This window comes from Panthera tigris, chromosome A2, assembly GCF_018350195.1.
Source record: "Panthera tigris isolate Pti1 chromosome A2, P.tigris_Pti1_mat1.1, whole genome shotgun sequence".
Lineage (NCBI taxonomy): Eukaryota > Metazoa > Chordata > Mammalia > Carnivora > Felidae > Panthera > Panthera tigris.
In genome coordinates this window covers 70,014,365-70,036,681 of record NC_056661.1, presented here as the reverse complement: position 1 = coordinate 70,036,681, position 22,317 = coordinate 70,014,365, and the positions used below count along the sequence as shown (strand labels likewise).

Genomic DNA, 22,317 nt, shown 5'->3' with positions numbered 1-22,317 from the left:
AAGGAACCAGGTGCCCTGGCCAACTCCCACGTGCTGTACAGCAGCTGAGATCAGAGTCTCATCACCATTCCTCACCCGCCCAAAGTAAAGCTCCAGCTGGCAACTCATATGCCTTTCACTGAGGAGGGATCGGGTTTTGGAACACTCGGGTTCTCAACAGGTGTGTTAATTGGCTGAGGCAGTGGGTACCCCACCCCCCCCCAACTCCCCCGCCAGGACAGAAGGGTGGTGCTGTTTCTCTTCTCCCCGAGGCCAGGGCGGCCCCCAGGCTGCACCTTCTCCTTCTCGGCTGCAGAGGGCGCGCGTGAGGTATCCGGCGCTCTAGAAGACCGGCGAGCTCCAAGAGGGGACGGGGAGGGGTAGGGCCAGGGGGCGGGGCGGGACATGGGGCGGGGCACCCGGGAGTCTGGCGGGGCGGGGCATGGGGCGGGGCACTCGGGAGTCTGGCGGGGCGGGGCATGGGGCGGGGCACCGGGAGTCTGCCGGCAGTAGTTTAAGCGCGCAGAGGAGGAGAGCGGGTTCCGGGAGGTCTTTCGGGCCCGCGCGAGGGAGCTGCAGGTGGGACCGTTACCCGCCCGGCACCTGAGAGCGAGCGGGGCGGCCGGAAAGGAAGCGTGCCTGCGCACCATGATCCCCTTGGAGAAGCCGGGCAGCCGCGGCTCCCCCTCGGCAGCCGCCTCAGGGGCGGGCCGGAGTCTGGGCGCGCCGCGCCGGCCGCCGCCCCCACCCCAGGCCCGCGGGCTGCTGACGGAGATCCGCACCGCCGTGCGCACCGAGCCCTTCCAGGACGGCTACAGCCTCAGCCCGGGCCGAGAGCTGGGCAGGTGAGGAGGGCGGGGGCCGGGCGGGCCGATAAGTGCCGAGGCCGGCGGGCGCGGTGGCTTGGCGGCGCCGGGGCCGATAGCGTGCTCTGTGACATGGCACAAACTTGGGTGCGGGCGGCGATATCGGGGCGGTCGAGTGGCACCAGCCAGCCCTCCGCTGGTTCCCGACGTCGGCGCGGCGCTCCCGCGACCGTGCGGCTTTCACTTGGTAGCGGGTGTGAGAAAGTCTCCAACGGCGGGCCGCCGAGACGTCCCCCCTGCCTCCGCTCCCGGCCCTCTCGGCATCTGAGGTGTTTTCGAGGCGGCGGAGCGCGGGGGGGGGGGGGGGGGGTGGGGGGTGGCGTGTGAGCCGCGCCGCCGCCTTTTCCCGGAGCCAGCGAGGCTCAAGCAGACCCGGAGCTGTGCAGGCGGCTTTGGCTTTGCCCTCCGACTCGTGCGTGTTCTCCGTCTCCTTGTGTGGCTGTAAGAACGGATCGCTCCAGACGTGACAGCTTCCTCTGAGTCAGTGCTGTGTGAACCTCTCAGCCTTCGGCGGACTTCAGTTTCGGTGCCTTGGCTTTGTGCTGTTTTACTTCTAGAATATTCAGGTCCTTGTGGCTGTTGAGTTCACAGGCGCCTGTCCCTTGCCTCGCTCTTTCTACTCTGCTGGGAGCTGGCCCCAGCCTTCTCCTCCCCACGCCGCTCTTGATTCGGTCTTTTAAAATGGTAAACGGCGAAGCCTGTTTGGATACTTCACTTTTTGTGTGAAGAGGGATGATCCAGTGATCGGGGCCTGAGGACTGACTTCCTTTTTGCTTTCGAACACTTTGGAGAAGTTGTCGAGAGCATCGGCTTTGGAGTCCGACCTGAGCTTAAGTCCCGGCCTGCTTGTCATGTGTGCCTTTGAGCGGGTGACTTAGACTCCCCAGCCTCCTGTTTTTCACCCATAAAATCCTATAATGACGGTACCTGTCTCGTGGGGGGTGTTGTGCAGATGCCTGTAAAGCACGTGCTGCAGGTCCTGGCACACAGCCTTCAAGAAATGGTGGTTGTTGTTGCAAAATAACACCATGTTGCGATGGGGAAAGGGCCTGACAATTGTGACAGCCTTCCTCTGGAGTCTTGGAAAAGGAGAGTCTTGTAACATTGGTTACAAACAATATCGAAAATGTGCTACCTTACAAATGTTAAGGTAGCGTTTAGAAGTAGCTTTTCTGTGGGGCGCCTGTGGGGCGCCTGTGGGGCTCAGTCGGTTGAGCGTCCGGCGTCGGCTCAGGTCATGATCTCAACGGTTTTTGAGTTCAAGCCCCGGGTCGGGCTCTGTGCTGACAGCTCGGAGCCTGGATCCTGTTTCGGATTCTGTGTCTCTCTCTGCTCCTTCCCTGCTCATGCTCTGTCTCTCTCTCTCAAAATAAATAAATAAACATTAAAAAAATTAAAAAAAAAAAAAAGCTTTTTTGTTGTTGTTTGGTTGGTTGGGTTTTGTTTTTGGTTTTTTTGTTTGTTTGTTTGTTTTTGGAGGGGATCCTACCATTTTAAAATGTCATACTTATTCCAAATGTTAACAAAAGGAAAAACATCCCTCAGAACAAGAGGTAATGCTTGACTGTGGCAGGCACTGATGAACTGGATCTGTGCACACTTTAAATATGACAGGGAAGACCTAGGGACCTACTCAGCTAGGTATTCTAATTCATCAGAATTCCGGACATTCTGAAGTAGCCCTGATCTCTTGGAGAAAGAAAACTAAGACTTTCCATTATTATTTGCTTGTCTGGCTTCATTCCACAAAAGGAAAACTGGTATTACAAAACTGAAAGATCTTCAGGTGGCAAGCACTGTCTTGTAGAGTTTAAAATGAATGATTTAATCTGAAAAAATTGATGTGTGCCCTACCAGGTGTTGCTACTGATTCCTCTAGGAATGTTCCTTTCAACTCTTGTTTTTATCTGCATTATGCAATTCACTTGCCTATAGGTGTTTATCTTCTATACATATTTGCTTATGTAAATTTCTTTATGCAAGTAATAATTCCTGAAGCAGCAGAATAATGCAGTTAGATACTTAATATAAAAAAAAATCTAAAATTGAAAAACAAAATTATTTGTTTCTTTTTGGTTCCTCCTCTTCCTCCTCCTCCTCCTCCTCCTCTTCTTTTTTGTTTTTTGTTTTTGTTTTTTTGATCACAGGGAAGTTTAATGCAGTGGTGAAGAACATGGGCTTTGGAGTCTGGCGGTCTGTGGTTGAATCTTAGCTTTTTACTTACCAGTTATGTACACTTGAGTGAGTTACCTAACCATTTATTGACTTAGAGTTGTGCGGAGAATTAAATAGAACACGTGTTTATAGCACTAAGTCTGTGCCTGCCTTAGGAGGAGGACTCAATAAATATAACTCATTGTGTAACAATAAATGTACATTATTTTTAATGTAACCAGAAAGCCAAAACAAGAAAACCTGCACAACTTCATGCTTCTCTCTATGGCAAAAGTGATGAAATCTTATTGCAAAAGGTAGAGGAACTGTTTGGAACTCTCAGGAAGCAAGAGTTCCGTTTTGTGTCATAAACAATCTTTGTTCCAAGTTTGCAAATTCTGCCTGTATATTATGGTTCTGACATAATTGAGTGTTTATTCATAAACCTTTCAGTAGTAATGAAGTTGTCTCTTTTTCCAACTATAAACTGTGGTTGCATTTCTGATATAACTCCTCTCCTTCTGATATAGAACTTACAAAGTTACCTTTGTTACATTTTAATGACGAATAGATCTTAAGGTTTTCCTAGGACATTATATTCTGTGGTCTTTCATTTAGTCAAAAATGTTGAAGAGTGAAAAGCCAACTGTTCAAACAAAGAAATTGAGTTCTTTCAGGAGTTACCATTATCTTACAGAAAATTAAAGCTTTCAGTGAAATGGTTGAAGAGGATTTTTGAAATGGTCAGTATTCGTTCTATATCCATCTAATGACAGGATGTGATGTTGATTATTTTATGAAATGTCACATTCTTTCATGTCTCCAACAGAGTCCATAGCAACCTAAATGTGGGTAAATATATGATGTAAAATTTTCTTTTGTTGCTAAAAGCTTGACTTGTTATTCATAAAGCTTGTTGCCTTTCCTTGAGGCAGGATATGTGCCAGTGTAAACCACATTAATGATTATAGATGTGGGAGACGTGACCTTCAGTTCTGAGAATATTTTCATAATGTTGATTTGCCTTGAGTTTGACAGTACAGAAACAAAAAGAGGTTTCTAGAAATTTAAAATTATAGTAATTTCACATTGACTGATTTGCTTTGCATGTGATCTTATTATCTAATCCTCAACTTTAACATTTTTTGATGTATTCATAAATTTTATCTTTAAAAAAGGATTTTTAAAGCCAAAAGAATATATTTTGTTCTTTATATTATATACTGACAGTTGAATTTCCCTTTGGGACAAAAGAGATGAATTCTCTGCTGAATGAGTACTACATAAATGTACAGTTACACAAGTGCTTTCACATGCATTATCTTATTTAATTCTCATCACATGCATGTTTGGTAAATCCCATTTTCTATGAGAAAACCAAGGCAGAAATTGATTCTTATGATAGACCGCTTAGCTGGGACTCTGAAATCCCTGCCATTGTAGAAGTCATGGATGTTTCTCAGAGAATAATCTGAGGTCTATCTTGTAGCTAAAGCAATTTCCCAGAGTTTTTATGAGTTCCACGTTGGGACAAACCCTGTGTTTGTTCAAATTAGACCACCCTCCTCATTTATAGTTCCCTCTTCATTTGGGCCTTATGGTGGGTAGGGATGTTGTAGCTTTCTCCTCAAAGCAGTTGAGAGTAACAAGAACAAGGAAGGATTTTTATCAGAGAATAAGAGAATGTTCAAGCTGAAGCAGATGCAGGGGCAGGTGTATTTCAAGAGCTGTGTGTTCTTTACCTGGATTCATGGCTGTAGGTAATGGCTTCAGGTTTTTGTATGTTACAGCTACTTAAGCATGTGTCATAAATTGTAAGTCATAATTTCTTTAGAAATTAAGACCCTTATTAAATAATATCCATGTAGAAATTGCCTTGGTTTAGGATGGATATTCTTATTTAAGATTTCCTGGCTACTAGGTATTAGTTTGAAGAATATTTACCAATAGTCGTGTGTAATCTGATATTTTTGGATGGATTTAAAAAATTGGCTATGTATGTGGTTCAGCAACGGGAATTACTTAGGAAGTATGGCTTGTGTTCTAAGGCAGAATTCATTAAGTCACCTATCTTAATTTTAAAAAGTTCAGGCTTATGAAGTTAAAATCGTAATTTAAAATGCATAAACTTAAAGATTTAATGAATTTCAGCCTTTTTACAAAGCCATAAGTAACAAAATTTTATACAGTCGGATTATTAAGCCAAGTGTGTTAGAAAGCTAAGTAGGTATTGTCATTGATTCACCTATTCAGGTAAAGAAGGAACTAGATTTATTGAGGGAACTTTTGCATCAAGTAGAGAGTTCAAATCAGACCACCTTCAAAACTCCTCTGTTCTAGGATTCTTTTTTACAAATTACTATCATTATCATAGAACTGAGTTTAGTGCCCCAAACAATAAAAGTAGCTACTGATTACTGATCATTTTCTGAATGCTGCACACTATAGAGATGTAATTTTGTTTAGTCTTTACTGTCTTGCAAGGTAAGTGTCATCAACCTCATTTTACAGATGAGGTTAAATTAAGGCTCAGAAATGTTGAGTAAATTGCCTCAGATTACATACACATTTATTAGCCAGAATTTAAAAGTCTGACTTTCAAAGCCCTGCCAGTTCTTGTTACTCATGGTGATATCTGGTCTGATGGACTCAATGAATTTTTATACTTAGAGTCAACAGATATTTTGGGTTTTGTTGTTTTCCTTTCCGAGGTAAAGAAGACAGGTAGAATATATTCTAGGTCTTCCTTGAATGGGACTTCTTTACATTTAAGGTATTACTCCAGTGCTATTAAGTAAATGTTATATGTTAAGCACATAAGGCACTTTACTAGGCTCTGGAAATTATTCTCAAATGTAACAAATCAATCACTACTCCCTTTATCAGCAAGGTGACATGCCACATGGGAAAATATTACGGGGAAAATAACATTTGAGCTGAGCCTTAAAGAATGGATGGAATTTCAGTAGTAGTGATGAAAGATATTCCTCTCGCCTTTGGCAATAAAATAAATAAGCACAGTGGCAGAAAAAGTCAATAAAAGGGAATAGCAAGTAGTCTAATGTGGTTAAGATATTAAACTTTATGAGATTAAGTTGCCTTAGAACTTTTATTTAATAAAATAACAAGAACAGTTGTATATATTCAGCATGCTGATATCCTGTTTGAGTACCTGCCATGTGCAGGGCACTATGGCGATACAAAGATGAATGATAAGGGAGGTCTCGCTAGGGAACTCAGTTTAGCTAGGGAGACAGGCGTAGTGAACAAATTGTACTATGTCAGACCAACTTAAATAATATAATACAGATATAAACAAAGCACTTTATTGTAATCTAGAACCAATCCAGAACCTCAGAGATCTCTTTTATTTTGCTTCCTCTATATACCACTTGAATTAGCATCTCCAGTTTTTGATCTTTGACTAAACCTTATGTATTCTATTATTTGTTCACCTTTGTCTATAAGACAGCACTGGAACTTATATTTGGAATCTATCCAGTAAATAAAACTTCTCCCATCCAAAACCTAAGACATTATCCCCTTATCCAAACCTGTTACCATTCTTATAATCAGTCTCAGTTGATGGTACCACATTTATCCAGTATTCAGGTAAAAATCTACAGGTTGTCCTCTGCTTCTACTTTTCTCTTTTCCCCTCATCTCTGCCTGCAGTTCCAGGGGTGCTAATGAGCCTTGACCTTCTTTTAAATGCATTGTCTTTTCCTAGCCTCTACTGCTGCTGTTTTAGTTGAGTCCCACTGCCTTGAATTATTTTATTGGTTTCCCTGATTTCTTGTTAACATTTTGCAATACACTCTTCACAGCACTATCAGAATTATCTTTTAAAAACAATTATTTTAAAAATTCTAATGTACTCATTTTTACCATGAGAAAACTCAAACTCCTTAGCATGTCATACATACTTAAAGATGCTCACCATGCCTTCCTAAGCTTTACCACTTAGGCACTGGCAATACAAAGTTAACTAAAACCTAATCCTTGTTCTTAGGAAGCTTAGACTGGTGTCTAACTCAGATGTCAATTTCTCTTGTAATAATTGTTGATGTATCTTTCCTTTACCACCACTCTGCAATACATTATCATTAAGTAATTCTGAAATATGTTGATTTTTTTTTTTTATATTCCCCCCAAAACTGTTTAATGAAAACCTGGGTTCTCAGTATGTAATAGTGAACCATAGATATTTGTGAAATAGATGAAGAGCTCAGGAAATTGTAAAAACTATGTAGTCCAGGAAGAATTTTGGCTAAATAGATAAAGTAGATGAGCAACAAACATCTTATGTCCTTTGAATCTCATCTACCTCAAATCTGTATATAACTGGCTCTTAGTGTCAGAGGAACATTTATTTTTATGCCTTTGTCTCAGTAACCTAAAATTAAAGGATTAGGTACAATCACAATTTTTACCATGAAGCTGTGGTAAAACATACATATTAGAATCCTTGTGGGGTGTGCTGTGATAATGTAATTCTTAATGTGTTCACTAGGACTCCTCACCTTGAATGCCGAATCTCACATTCCTGTGTACTGTGTTGCTCTACACAAAGAATAGCTCCAGAAATGTCTTGATCTCCTTTGGACTCCTCCTTGAGTAGTTTTAAGAGTTCCCTACTCATTGCACCAGTCATTTAGAAATGAAGGCAAGACAAGTTTCATCAAAACTTTCATGATCTGCTGTCTTACTCTCAGTTTCCGTATCAGAATGATGGACGAGTTTCTTCAGTGTGGAATAATGCAGGGATTGGCAAACTACTGCTGGCCACCTATTTTTGTGAGGCTCACAAGCTATATAGAATGATTTTTACATTTTTTAAATGGTTCAAAATCAGAAGAGTGATATTTCATGACATGGAAATTATGTGAAATTCACATTTCAGTATCCCTAAAGTTTTTGTTTTTTGTTTTTTAAACCCAGATCCACCCATTAATTTACCTTTTGTCTATGTCTGCTTTCATTTTATAATAGCAGACTTGAACAGTGGCAACATAAACCAGCAAAAGAAAATTTTCTGCCTGGCCCTTAAAAGAAGTTTGCTGACTCGCAATATAGTGCATGACACAGTGGGAAGAATAAAACTAAAACTGTGAGGATTGCTTCCACAGAAACTAAGATGATGTCAAGAGTAGTCACTGGTGTAGGAAGAGAGCTCTGGGACCTGTGCTGGTGACCCTAAGAAACAGTTGCATGGCCCCAGATGTCGAATACATCTGGGTTTCTTCCCTCTATTTGCCTCTGGTCCCTGAATTTAGCAATAGCTCTTCTGTAAGAAGGGCTTCCAGAGTTTGCAGTTTAGTGATGTGTGTGGATCCTTTTCTCTGTTGGGTCATTAGTCTCCCTATCTATTCAAAAATACATATTCTCAGGGCTCCTAGTGGCTCAGTCGGTTAAGGGTCCGACTACGGCTCAGGTCATCATCTCATGGTTCCTGGGTTCGAGCCCCGCGTCTGTCTCTGTGCGGACAGCCTGGAGCCTGCTTCAGATTCTGTGTCTCTGTCACTCTCTGCCCCTTCCCCGTGCTTGTAAGCGCGTGCGTGCTCGCTCGCGCTCTCTCTCTCTCTCTCTCTCTCTCTCTCAAAAATATACATTAAAAAAATACACATTCTGGCCAGATATTAAGTAGTGTTTTACTTAACTGCAGAGTACTGTATTGCCTGGAATTTTAAGTGTGTAACAGTAAACATTGGTATGTTTGATGTGGGAATATTTTGAAGGCAAGTTCAACCGAGTTATTTCTGATATACCAGGCATATGCTTGCTATCAGTTATATATGTTGGTCAGTTTTCTACAAATGAACCTTTCTCTTTTTTCTCTTCTTTTTAAAACTTCTCACAGCTATTAAAAGAAGTCATGTTATTAATGATTTTTTTTCTCAAAAGAACCCAAAGGTCATTAGGAACCTTTTAAAATCTGGTGGAGGGGTGCTCAGGTGGCTCAGTCGGTTAAGTGTCCAACTTTTGATTTCAGCTCAGGTCATGATCTCATGATGAGATGGGAGCCTCAGGTTGGGCTCTGCCCTGACAGCACTGATTTGGGCTTGGGCTCTCTCCCTCTCTTTCTGCCCCTCCCCCACGCCTGCACTCAAGTGCACACTCTCTCAAAATAAACACTTAAAATTTGATGGAAATGTTAGTTTAATGATTTTGTAGGATAAAATAAAAGGAGGCATTAGTCTGTGATGAATATGTTTATGATTTAATCCCTCCAAGCATCTGTAGAAATCTTTCACATTTTTGTGAACAAAAAACTTTGATCTGAACAAGGGTGCTGTTAGGTAGATTGTTACTTATTTGAACAGCTAGAGAGGTCTATGCCTAAGGATGTATCATTTAACATTTTTATTTGTGGTGGTTGCAAAAATACAGAGGGCATGAAAAACATGTTTCTGGTTAATACTAGCTAGGAAGAATTAGTACTCAAAATTACATCAGTAGTGTCAAATGCTGGGGCTGAACCTAGAAATTAGAATTTAACAGAACAAATGAAAACCTTGCCTTTAAATAAAGTATGAGTACACCAGCTTGAAAATTTTCAAAAGGAAAAAGATCTAGGTGGTTTATTTACCAGCCCAATATGAACTATGAAAAACCTGTCAAGTTTTTTTTTTAAAGCAATATTGGATTAACAAAATAATAATCATGCAACCCTTTGATTCAATTGTACTTGAAGTAGGTTGCTTCAAATTTGGTTGGCACGTTTTATTTTATCAGCAGTTCTGATGAGGCATAATAGTGAGAAAGTCTTAAAAACCTTTATGGGGTTAAAGAATGATTGAAAGTTGGAAAAGGGAGTGGCAGTTAACAGATCATGTTAGCTGCAATCAATACCTGACAAACTGGTCTTTGAAATTCAGGAAAGAAACGTCTTTCTATACTGTTCAGCAAAAGACCCAGACTTAACAACCCTTCACTTTAGGCCTGTCATGAAAACTTATTAATGAGGCTCCTGGGTGGCTCAGTCAGTTGGGCGACAGACTCTTGATTTCAGCTCAGGTCATGATCTCGCAGTTCTTGGATTCAAGCCACACATCAGGCTGTGCCCTGACAGTGCGGAGCCTGCTTGGGATTCTCTCTCTGCCCCTCCCCCACTCATGAGCGTGCTCTCTCGTTTCTCAAAATTAATTAATTTTAAAAAAATGTACCCAGGAGTGGAAGAGACTGCTTCACAGTTTGAAAGAAGGCATTGGCATCTGGCAATAGGTTAAAAAATAAACAACCCTGTGATTTCTAAGTTGCCTTCCAGTATAAAGATTGGGTATTTATGGGTGATTATCACAAATCAATGATTTGTTTAATAATATTTTATTTAGCACTTACCATGTGGCAAGTCCCATGCTAAGCAATTGATATGTGTTTGTACTTGAATTCTCACAGCAACCCTAGGAACTGGATTCCAGTGTGTCCTCTTAACAGATAAGGAAAATGAGATTTAAAAAGGTTAAATAAATTGCCCAAGGTTATATGTCAGGTGAGCTGTAGAGCTATTTGTGGGATTCAAGCTCACATCTGATTTCAGAGCTCATACCCTTAGTTTGCTTAGTTCAACTCCCCTGTGACTTGCTTTATTAGTTTAATAACAAATGATAGTGTAAGGTATCAAAATAATGTGTGTTGTATCTGTCTTTATAGGAAAACAAGACATTTCCAGCTATGCTGTAGTTGAAATATATAAATGAGATCCCTAACTTTTTTAATTTTGGAAGGTTATAGTATTAGAGTCAATTCAATTCTTTTAGGAGTTCTGATAACTAGTTTCTAACAAGTCAAGTGGCTTTTTAAAAGATTTAAATCATTCTTATGTATAAATGTGTAACAAATTAAATTATGTATAGCTGCAAAAATATTGAGTTTAATATTTGGTTATCCTCAGTTTAGAAGGAATTTTGCAGATTTGCAGTTACATTTTATTATAGATAGATGTATCCTATTAAATTCCTAAATGATAGTGCTGCTTTTGTGTTTGAATATAATCTAAATTTGAATATCCACTGATGAGTATTTGGAAGTTTTATTAAAATTATTACCATTTCTAGAAAGTTGTCAAGTTTAACAGTGAATGTTTTTGTTTAATTCTAGGGGGAAATTTGCAGTGGTGAGGAAATGTATAAAGAAAGATTCTGGAAAAGAATTTGCAGCAAAGTTCATGAGAAAAAGAAGAAAAGGCCAAGATTGTCGAATGGAAATAATTCATGAGATTGCTGTTCTTGAACTAGCACAGGATAATCCTTGGGTCATTAATTTACATGAAGTCTATGAAACTCCATCAGAAATGATTTTAGTTCTGGAATAGTAAGTATTATTTTCCTTAAATGGAGTTTATTTGATAGTTCACACTTCCTTTATAGGAAGCTAGTCATCTGTGATACTTGCTGGGGCCTGGCTCTGGAAATCTGAAGAATTTCCAGAACTTTTTCATGTATTTCTCATATTAATTTGACATTTTTCAAATTAACAAGAATGCATGTAGATTAGATTTTTCATTTTCATTCTTTAATGAAATTCTCCTGATAGTAGGGTAAAATTCTCTTATATTCTTAGAGGCATTCGTGAGAAAGTAAGTGATACCAAGGTAATATTAAAAGACATTCTACAATCCTTTATATGTTCATATAGTCTGAGTTAATCTTTCAGAAACAATTTTTTTGATTCATACCATGTTTTCATTTGAGTAAGGAGGGACAGTATAGGAAACAGCTTTGGAAAATGAACAGTTTTTTCTTCCTAAGAAATCCTGTTTTCCTCTCTACTTCTCCTACCAAAGGAAATGATTGACAGATTTGAATACATTAAAATCCTTACTACATCAAGAAACACAAAGGAAAAGACAAGCTCAGGGAAAGTACTTCTCATACCTGTTCACCCAGAATGCTTAAAATTTCTTTATTGTGTGTAACTAGATCTTACAAATTACACAAAAACATGAACCTCCCAGTTTAAAAACAATGGACAAAGGATATGTTAAAAAATTTTTTCAACCAGATAAAATTGAAGATCTAATCAATGTTATTAAATGATTCTAGCAAGCGGAGGGCAGCTCCAAGGCATTGTACAAAATGGATAGGTTTTCTAGGAAGGAGGGTATGGCAAGAAGTTATTAGCAAAAGAAAAGAAAGGGTTATTTCAAGCAAGATCCATCACCTTCCCTTGTGGAAAGAGCAGAGGGTCTCATTAGGTGGATTACCTCATTTTCTTTTGGGGGATGGATAGGCCCCATGTGAGACTCCTATTGATGCTGATCAGAAATTTTCTGACTGACCGATTGAGACTTACATTTCTGGGGGGAGGTTGAAACTGTACTTGGGTTAGATACTAAGCCCCAGTTTGGTGACTTGGTATAAGTGACACCATTTTGAGCCTGCTTTTCTTTTTAAAAGATATGAAGAGAACTCCACATAGACATACATATATAAATGGTCTATATGTACGTGAAAGTATTGATTCTTATAATTTTTATAATGTAAATTTAAAAATAAGTTTTCAATTTCCCCTTATAAGAGTGGCAAAGATGATAAAGAAAAGGTGATATTCATGGGTTGAACCATCTGATTTATACTACAGGTGGGAGTCTGTCTTAATGGTACAACTTATCTGGGGGACAGGCTGGAGTTATATATCAAAAGCTTTAAAAAAAAAAAAAAAAAACAGCAACACTATTTCATCCAGCAATTTCACTTAAATATTTTTTCACAAGAAAATAGGCCAGTTGTGCAAAGATATATTAGAAAATGTTCAGTGAAGTTTTTTTTTTAAATGTAACAAAAAATAATCTAATTATTAACATAGGAGGGAGTTGGTTAAATAAGTGATAATATTACAAAATGAATTACTGTGCAGTGATTTAAAAAGATAAGGTAGATATAAATGTATTGACATAGATTTTTTTTAAATATTAAAAATTTTAAAAGTTAATGTGTAGTATTATTTTTAAAAACTTTAAGAGTTTGTAGGAAGCAAATTCTTGGTGGTGTCTTCCTCTTGATGATGTACTTCAAGAACATTATATTCATATATTTTAATTCAGTAATTTCACTTATATGAATCCCTTCCAAAAAAATTGTTAAATGTGAACAGTGAGAAGCACAAAAGTGTTTCACCCAAGGTATTTTTAATTACAATAGTAAAAATATTTAAATTGGTGGATGGTTAACAAATGTAATATATGTGAATTATATCTGAATAGAGCTGTTTTATGATTTTTAAAAAATGTTGTTATAGGAATCTCATACATAAATCCCCTGCCTACCTAGGTTTTTGGTTTCCAGTTTGTTTTGGAGAGGATCAAGGCAGAATTGGAAGTTGATCTAGAGGAGACTTTGCAAAATACTATTCTCTGACCAGATCTTGTTCCTCTCCTGTTCTCACCAAACCTGCTCTTCAGCCTTCAACCCTGAACTCTTCTTAGGTCTTCCAGTCTTTCAGCCACCTCCTGACTTTTTTCTTTCCTGTGATTCCCTTCTCTTCTTCAGTAGTTATTTTAGCTAATCTCTCATCAGCACCTTCCATTATTTCCTTCTTCCTTTTCATCTTCCTCTGCAACTTGTTTTGCCTGTTTACCCTGGCCCGTGCTGTGTCCTGAACACTCTGGGGAGGATTTTGTATAGTCTGTGACCTGCTCGTTACAAGTGTGAGAGTCCTCAGCTGGGCTCTCGCTGTCATTGGGTGATTTTTTACCTAATCTCTCATCCCCTTCTATTAATGTACCCCCCAGCCCCAAAAGGAGCTAATCAGAATCTTTAATACTCTTGCTACATCACTTCCTTCCCATCTTCTATTAGATACCTAGTCCTTTCTCCCCTCATGGAGAAGATAAAGGATGGCACACACTCCCTCAGTGTCCCTCTGCTTTTACTCCTCTCAGTCCTTCCCTTCTGTTCAAAGAAGTTTTCACCACTTAACTCCAAGGCTTAAACCTTTACTTGTGCTCTTTAATTCTCTTCCTTCCTTTTCTAGCGCCATTGTTTTGTTTTTTAATCAGTTCACTGACCTCTCGAAGCCTTTCAAGGTGCTCTTGAAAGAACACCTCTCCCAAGGTGGTTCTTTTCCCTCATCTTCCAGTGTTTCTGTCTCTCCTATCCTCAGATTCCTTTTCCTCATCTCTGACTGTCTTTAAACCATGGTCCTGGCTTGCTCTTTCCTTTATTGCTATCTATAGTCCTTAAAGGAGCAGTCTGAATTTATAGCTTTCCTCACCTTCTGGTCTGTTTTGTTCTTCATTGACCCAGGAATCTGCCATGTGCCAGTTCTCCCATTACTCCTCGTCTGCTGCACCTGCTCTTCTCAAACCCTGTTTGCCAAAATCAGTCTCCTCATTTTAGTGTTCATTCTACTCTCTGTAAATATTTTATTATACTTTCTTGAAATGATGTTTTTGGTTTTCATGGTCCTCTTTAAAAACAAAAAACAAAAAACTTCTCTCTCAGCCTTTTACCCTTCTTCTGTATGAATACAAGTGCTCCCCCAAGTTCATTAGTGTTGTTCTTGTCATACCTTCATTCTGTACACTTACTCTGAATGGTAACAGTCTATGTTTGTGGCTTCAGCTATTCTTTACATGCAGTTATTTCCAAATCTTTGTCTACAACCTTGGACCTTCTGAAGTTCCAACTCCCTGCTGCATATCTTTGCATCCAACCACACATCATTACCAATTCAGGATCGATATGTGTGCACTCCTGCATTACCCTGGTAATGCCTGTTTTTCTTTTGTTCCCCATTTCGATAATAGCCCTATTTATTTCATAGCTCAGGCTAGAAACTTTGAATCTATCCTTGTTTTGTTTATCTCCTTTAAAAGCTCATGTATAATAAATCACCAAGTCTTAACACTTAAGCCTTTCCCCTACTGGTCCCCTTTTCTTGGTACTTGCTATTTCTCTTCTGTATTGGGTTCTCATTGTCTCTCCTGTGGACTCTCACAAGAGAGAGATCTTTGCTGATCACCCTGGCTTCATTTCTAGGATGTTCCTCAGACTGCTGCTAGATAATTAAGACATAGATGTGGTGATATTATTCCCTTGCTTAGAAACCTTTGGTGGCTTCTATTGCTTCAATGATCATGTTTTTATAACCACAAATGAGTATGATTTGGCTAAAAATGTTTGTGTTCTACTTTTTGTTTGAAGGGAAAGTCTTAGAAATATACTTTTAGATACTGAGGTATCAAAATTCATGGCAAACATCAATAGATTGTTGTTACAGAAACAGGCAGGTTTATGATCACTATTTCAGTAATGCATTTCACATACACTTAAATACCTGCCATATGCACTAGTGCTAATAGGTATAAAAGTGAAAAGTGGTATAAAAGTGAAAACAGCATAGCCCTTTCCCTCCAGGTGCTACAGGTTTAGTGAGAGAAATATAAATGATTTCAGCAGTGTTGGTGTTTTACTTGAAATGCTAGTTGCTGTGGGAACACAAATTGTAACAGTCATAATGTGTTAAGAATTTACCATGTGCCAGGCACTAAGCTAAGTCAGCCAACTTTATGTAAATTATTTACATGCTTTATATACATTATTTTAAAATTTTTTTCCAGCTTTATTGAAGTACAGTTGACCTAAAACATTTTGTAAGTTTGAGGTGTAGGGTATGTTGATTTGATACACTTATGTATTGGGTAAGGATTACCACCATAGCATTCGCTAACACCTGCATCAAGTCACTTAATTACCTTTGTGTGTACGTATGGTAAGAACATTTAAGATTTATTCCCTTAGCAACTTTCAGGTATATAATATAGTATTAAGTATATATAATATAGTATTAACTATTATCACTATGCTGTATGTTAAATTTCCAGAATTTATTCATCTTATAACTTGAAGTTTGTACCCTTTGACCAGTAGCTCTCCTTTTCTGCCACCTCCCCCCACCCACTGGTAACCACCATTCTGTCTGTTTCTAGGAGTTCTACTTTTTTAGATTCCACATATAAGTGGAATATATTTATTTGGGTGAATAATATTCCATTTTATACATAAGTGTATAAAATATATATCTTAATAGGTGTGAGATGGTACCCAGTTGTGGTTTTGATTTGTAATTCCCTGATGATTAATGATGTTGAGCAACTTTTCAAGTACCTGTTGCCTATTTGGATGTCGTCTTTGGAAAAATGTCTGTTTAGTTTCTTAGCCCTTTTTTAGTCAGATTGGTTGTAGGAGTTCTTTTTATATTTTGGGTATTAAGCCATTATCATTTAATATGATTTGCAAATATTTTCTCTCATTTCGTAGGTTGCTTTTCGTTTTGTTGATGGTTTCTTTTGCTCTGCTGAAGTTTTTTTCATTTGATGTAGCCCCCACTTGTTTATTTTTGCTTTTGTTGTCAAATTCAAAAAAGTTGCCAACACTGATGTCAAGAAGCTTACTGCCTGTTTTCTCCTCAGAGTGTTATAGTTCAGGTTTTACATTCAAGTCTTTAATCCGTTTTGATTTGACTTTTGTGTACGATGTAAGATAAGTGTTCAGTTTCAGTCTTTTGCATGTAGCTACCCAGTTTTTTAAAAACCATTTATGGAAGAAACTCTCCTTTCCCCATTGTACATTCTTGGCTCCTTTTTAGTAAATTAATTGACCATATATGCATAGTTTTATTTCTGGACTTTCTATTCTGTTCCACTGATAGATCTGTTTTTATGCCAATACCATACTGTTTTCATTACTATAGCTTTGATACATACATACACCCACACACATTTTTTTCCACAAGAAATTTTTTACAAATTGTATATAATTGGTATAAAACATGTTTTGGGTATGCAACATAATTTGATATCTGTATGCACTACAAAGTGATCACCACTAAAAGTCTAGGTACCATCCATCACCTTCTAACTGACCCCCTTTGCCCATTTGCACACCTCTCTCCCCTCTTCCCCTTTGATTACCACCAGTCTGTTCTCTATACCTATGAATTTTGTTTCTTGTTTTGTTTGTTCATTTGTTTTTTTAGATTCCATATATGAGTGAAATTTTATAGTATTTGTCTTATTCCTTCTGATTTACTTCACTTAGCATAATATCTTCAATGTCTATCTGTATTGTTACAGGTAGCAAGATTTCATTCCTTTTTTTGTTGAGTAGTACTTTGTAATATATTTTGAAATCGGAAAATATTCTCAAATCCAGACTTGTTGTTTCTCAAGATTGCTTTGGCGTTTCAGAGTCTTTTGTGGTTCTATGAAAATTTTCAGATTGTTTTGTCTGTGTCTCTGAAAAATGCCATTGGAATTTTGGTAGGAATTGTGTTGAATCTGTAGATCACTTTGGATAGTATAGACATTTCAACTGTATTAATTCTCCCAACCCATGAGCATGGTATATCTTTCCATTTACTTGTATCTTCTTTGATTTCTTTCATCAGTGTCTTACGGTTTTCATTGTATAGATCTTTCACTTTCTTGCTTAAATTTATTCCTGAGTATCCTTTCTGACGTCATAGAAAATGGGATTGTTTTCTTAATTTCTCTTTTTGAAGATTCATTTTTAGTGTATAGAAGCACAATAATTTTGATATATTGATTTTGTATCCTGCAACTTTACTGAATTTGTTTATTTATAAATTTTAGAACAGGATTTTATATGAGAAAAAAATTCAGAGAAGTAATCAAACCTAAGGTCACACTGCAAATAGAGCTGGGATTTAGTCTGGAAGTGTGTGACTCCAAAGCTTTTAGCCATGTGTTGTCCTGCTTTCCTCTGCTTGGGAGAGTGGGGAGTGCTTTTGGAGGAGACATTTAGCTTTATATATTAGCACTTTTATTGCCTTACCTAGGATGTTTCAGATTGTTCTGACCTCATCTCATGCTTTCCTGTCTGTGTTCTATTCTGCCTCATCTCCTGCTAGTCCTTTTCCAACCTCATCCTGCATTTTAGACACACTTTCTTTTGTCTGCACTTAAAGATAGCATTGCATTGTCATTTGCCTTGCGTTGTTTATGACAAGAAGTCTGTTTTGATTTTTGGTTCCCTTATAAGTGTCTTTTTAAATATTTTTTTCTTTCAGTAATTTGTGCATAATGTGCCTTGATTTGCCTTGTGTTTATCCTGCTTGTGATTTATTTTGAACTACTTGGATCAGTCTTTCTCTGTGTAGCTCACTCCTCTCTGGTACTGTCCCTATGAAATCCAACTTTGTCAAACTCCTAGTCTGTTTCCTCAGTTTAGCAAGGCCGCCATATTCTGCTTGGGTTTCTCCTTCACCTTATACCACAGTCCATAAATTACTTCCAAGTAGGAAGACAGAAACAGTAGAGCCCATCTTGTTTGTGTCCCTCTTTTCAGGGATCATGGTCCTAACTGCCTATGTTCTGTCTGAAAACAGTTGGCTTATATACTTTGCTCATTTTCTAGTTGTTCATGGCTGAAGGGTAAGTTCCATACCATTTGGCTGAAAGGGGAAGTAACAGCTTACTTAACCTTTAGTGAGTCTGTATCCTGTGTTGTTGATACCGCCATGCCCTTTTATTTGTGTTCACTATGCTGGGGATGTGCTCTTACCATTTCATCTGGTGGATTCCTATTCATTTTACAGGGCTCAGAATAAATGTCATTTTTCTAAGATTTTTTTTTTCTCCTTTCCAATTAATTGCTCAGTTGCTAAATTATCACATCACTTTATATATAATTTCACACCCATATATATTTATGCACATATATTCTTTAAAATGTGTTTCATTTTCTCTCTCTCCTACTGGTACATGAAGTCATAAGCCATACTTATAATTAATTTATCTTTCTGTCCATAGCACATTGCACAAGACCTAACATGTTTGATTGGTATTTGTTCATTTTTAAGAGTGAAGGAATAAAGATCTAAACCAACCCTTTAAGCAGGATGGAAATGGAAATGCTAGTTTCTATAGAAATAGGAGTGTTTGATGTTCGAGGTTGGGAGCTAAAATCTAGACAAGGTGCAGGCAACCAAGAAAACGCAGTGACTCTTAGCCTGCAAATATCATGTATATGGCTCTGCATAATGTTGATCAAAAAGATACTTATCCCCTAACTTTCTAAGGGCCACTAGAAAGTTGAAATTAAAAGTTCTTAATATGTTTTATAAAAATAGGTTTTTGTAAAATTTTTTGTAAAAAGTTTTTGAATTAATGTTTTCATAAAATTTTTTTTTGGTAAAAAATTGTGTAATTCATAATAAAGTTAATTGCTGAGTTTCTGAATAGTTTTAAAGTAGTGGAAAACAAGCACTACTAAAGTAAATATACCATAATATACATGAAAATCTTGCTGTAGTTAAAAGATAGGCACAACAAAATGTAGTGTTTCTCTGGCTTTATGTAAAGGAAGATACTTCCTGTGAAGTAGTTGATAATATTCTTACATTTCCTGTAACCATGCCTAACAAATGCTTTTAATGTCGCAAATTGTTCTTTAGTATAATTTTGTTTAGTTCCACTAGTAAATATGACAATGAGTTAATGGGCCAAGCTTACATTTAAGCAGGTATAAAATAGGGTGATTGTATCAGAGGGTATATGCAAGTCTTGCTGGTCACTGAAGGCTAGCTTTTACAGCTTTGTTAATAGTCTGCATTTGAAATACATCCTTGAAAATTTTCAGAAAATGGTAGTTTTGTGCTTCGTATCTTGTGCTTATGTAAAGTACTTAAATTATGTTAAGGCAAGAATGGGTAAACTTTATAGTGAAAAGAACTAACAATAAATTGCTCTTAAATTTTAGGTAAAGAAATCATTGTACTTATGTAAATTGACCTATAGTGAATTTTATTGTGGATGTTAGTAATGAGCTGAAAGACTCAGAGGACAATAAATTGTGATTGGAAAACTTTTTCAACCAAAAATACAGTTCTTTGTTTTAGTTGAGGAACACGGACAGTTCCGAGTGTAACAGGCAAATTGCGGTGTGTGTATGCAGAGGGCTACGTGGGCTATATGTTATATCATGGTGCATCGTGCTGCTTAGACTGAGTTGACACAGTTCATACTGACTTTTACTTTAGATCATCAAATCCATATTAACAGTATATGGTACTCCTAGGCTGCCATTATTACTCTGTAATTGTGTTGTGAATGTTCACCATTTCCTTTCTTCTGACTTGTATATTACTTTAACTGTGCCCAGATGCATGATGGCCATTTTACACTTAAATAACAAAAATGGTTTTGATGCTTTCACACATGGTTTTTTTCATGCTATAATCAAAATGTAATAAAAATTCAGTTGTGTAGGTTTAGTCAAAATGAAAACCTTATCAGCCAATGAATTATTCTTTCACTTTCGTCACCTGCAGCTGCTCAGCTAAACTTAAATATGTTCTTATCTAATTTTGGTGACAAATTGTGTCTCCTTATATGGGCAGAATTTGGAAATAGGTTGCTTTAACAGGAAAGGAAATAACTAAATTATCTTCTGAAAAGGAATTCAGTAAGTAGCTCTTGTCTGACAGCAGCATGGCTGTTTGCAGTTAGGTATTCCATGTCAATTCTATAGCAACTTTATGAAAGCAATCTTGCCTTTTTTTTTTTTTTTTAACACATAAAAGAAATTTTGTGATATGACACGAGCTGTTATTTATGGTATGAATGAATGTTTAAGTATGGACTTTTTGCTGAAGGGAAATGAACATTTTTTAATGTTGATTCCCCCTCCCCCCCCCCCCCCCCCCCCCCCCCCCCCCCCCGCCTTATTGGCAAAATTAGTTAGAGAAAAACTGAGATGCTTTGGCCAGAGGTTGAAAGAAAATTTAAATCAGTACTGCTCTTTTGGAGAGGATAGGCTCTTCCTATTAAAATTTTAAATGCACATTCCCTTCAGTCCAGCTGTTTCTTTCTAGATGTCTACCCTTGAGAGCTCCTCACACATGAGTAAACATATGAGAAATTGTAATGTGCCTTCTCATCACAGCATTGTTTATAGTTGTGAATCATTAGGAAGAAAGTAAATGACCTTCAAAGGGGAATGGTTACATCAAATATGGTTTATTCACAGGGATGTAAGAGTTCAAAATTACAAAATAGATAAATATAAAACCATCATGGAAAGATTCTTAAGACATGTTTAAAAGTAAGGGTTGTGGAACAGTATCAGGAGAATGTGTCCTATATTACCATTTGTTTTTTTAAAAATCCAGGCAACTAATATTTTTGTATGCATTTAATAAGTATATATTTTTAGAAACTCTGGAAGGATATAGTACACCAAAGGGAGAATAGTGTTTACCTCTAGATGTGGCTGTAGGATTGGGGAAGGGGTCTTTAATTCATTGAAGAGCATTTGCTTTATTTTCATCGTTTGTATTTTTTCTAAAAATAATATTTCTATGTGTTTTTCAACCAAAAATTCTCAAAAAATTTTCACTTGAGAGTGTGTTAATACATTTTACCATTAAAGTTTAATTTTTGAAGTTCTTAATCTGAACTCATATTTGAGGCTTCACATTTTTATTTTAAAAAGACAAAAGAAAAATGGATATAGGGACACACACTCAAATTATACTTTACCTAAATAAAGACACTTAATATGTAAAATATTAAGAACAAAAGGCTAAATATTTTTAATGAGTCCTTTTCCTTTATAATTAAAGTATGCTTCTATCCTTCTCTAGTGCTGCTGGGGGTGAAATCTTTGACCAGTGTGTTGCAGACAGAGAAGACGCCTTTAAAGAAAAAGATGTTCAAAGACTCATGAGGCAGATATTAGAAGGTGTTCGCTTTTTACATGCTCATAATGTAGTACATCTTGATCTGAAGGTAAGATCTAGATTACTTTACAATTTTGAGATTGCTAGAGAATGACACTACAGATGTAAAATATTTTTAACAGTGATTTATTAAAACATTTATCAAGATTGTGTATTTTATTAGGTAATAAGGATATAAAGGTTGTGTCTGTTCTTATCCCTCTAACCAATTATTTATATTAAGGAGATAATGCACATCTGTGTACATAGAAAGATAAATAATAATACTTTGCTCAAGAAACAGAGCTTAGAGGATATTGGTGGGGTAGGTGAACTCTTCCTGGTAAGAGACAGAGTTTGAGCTAGACCTTTAAAAAAAAAAAAAAAAATGGGATTTAGATAGAGAAAATATAGGAAAATGTAGAAAATAGAGGATAAAATTAATTCACAAGAGTTAAGAGTACTTGTTGGGCAAACATAAATGGAATAGTGTCACTGGAATTGAGAGATGAAATAGGAGATGCTGACAATTGAGGAAAGGCCAGATTCCAGGGGTTTCAAATATCATGAAGTGGTAGATGACTTTTTAGCAGGGATATCTGAAAAACCATTTTGTGGAAAATTAGGCAGCAGT

The 22,317-nt window shown here is 37.6% G+C and overlaps 1 protein-coding gene across 2 annotated transcripts in view; it reads left to right on the top strand.

The window, feature by feature from the left end:
* The first annotated feature begins 474 nt into the window (after window positions 1-474).
* STK17A (serine/threonine kinase 17a) overlaps window positions 475-22,317 on the top strand; it is a 38,415-nt gene continuing 16,572 nt past the window's right edge. Inside the window, exons 1-3 of one of the 2 annotated variants that reach the window (XM_042963588.1) lie at window positions 475-824; window positions 11,100-11,312; window positions 21,609-21,753. In XM_042963588.1, coding sequence (XP_042819522.1) covers window positions 628-824; window positions 11,100-11,312; window positions 21,609-21,753 — 555 coding nt within the window. In that variant the 5' untranslated portion in view covers window positions 475-627. The remainder of the gene's footprint in view (window positions 825-11,099; window positions 11,313-21,608; window positions 21,754-22,317) is intronic. The other variant, XM_042963578.1, reaches the window with a different exon arrangement.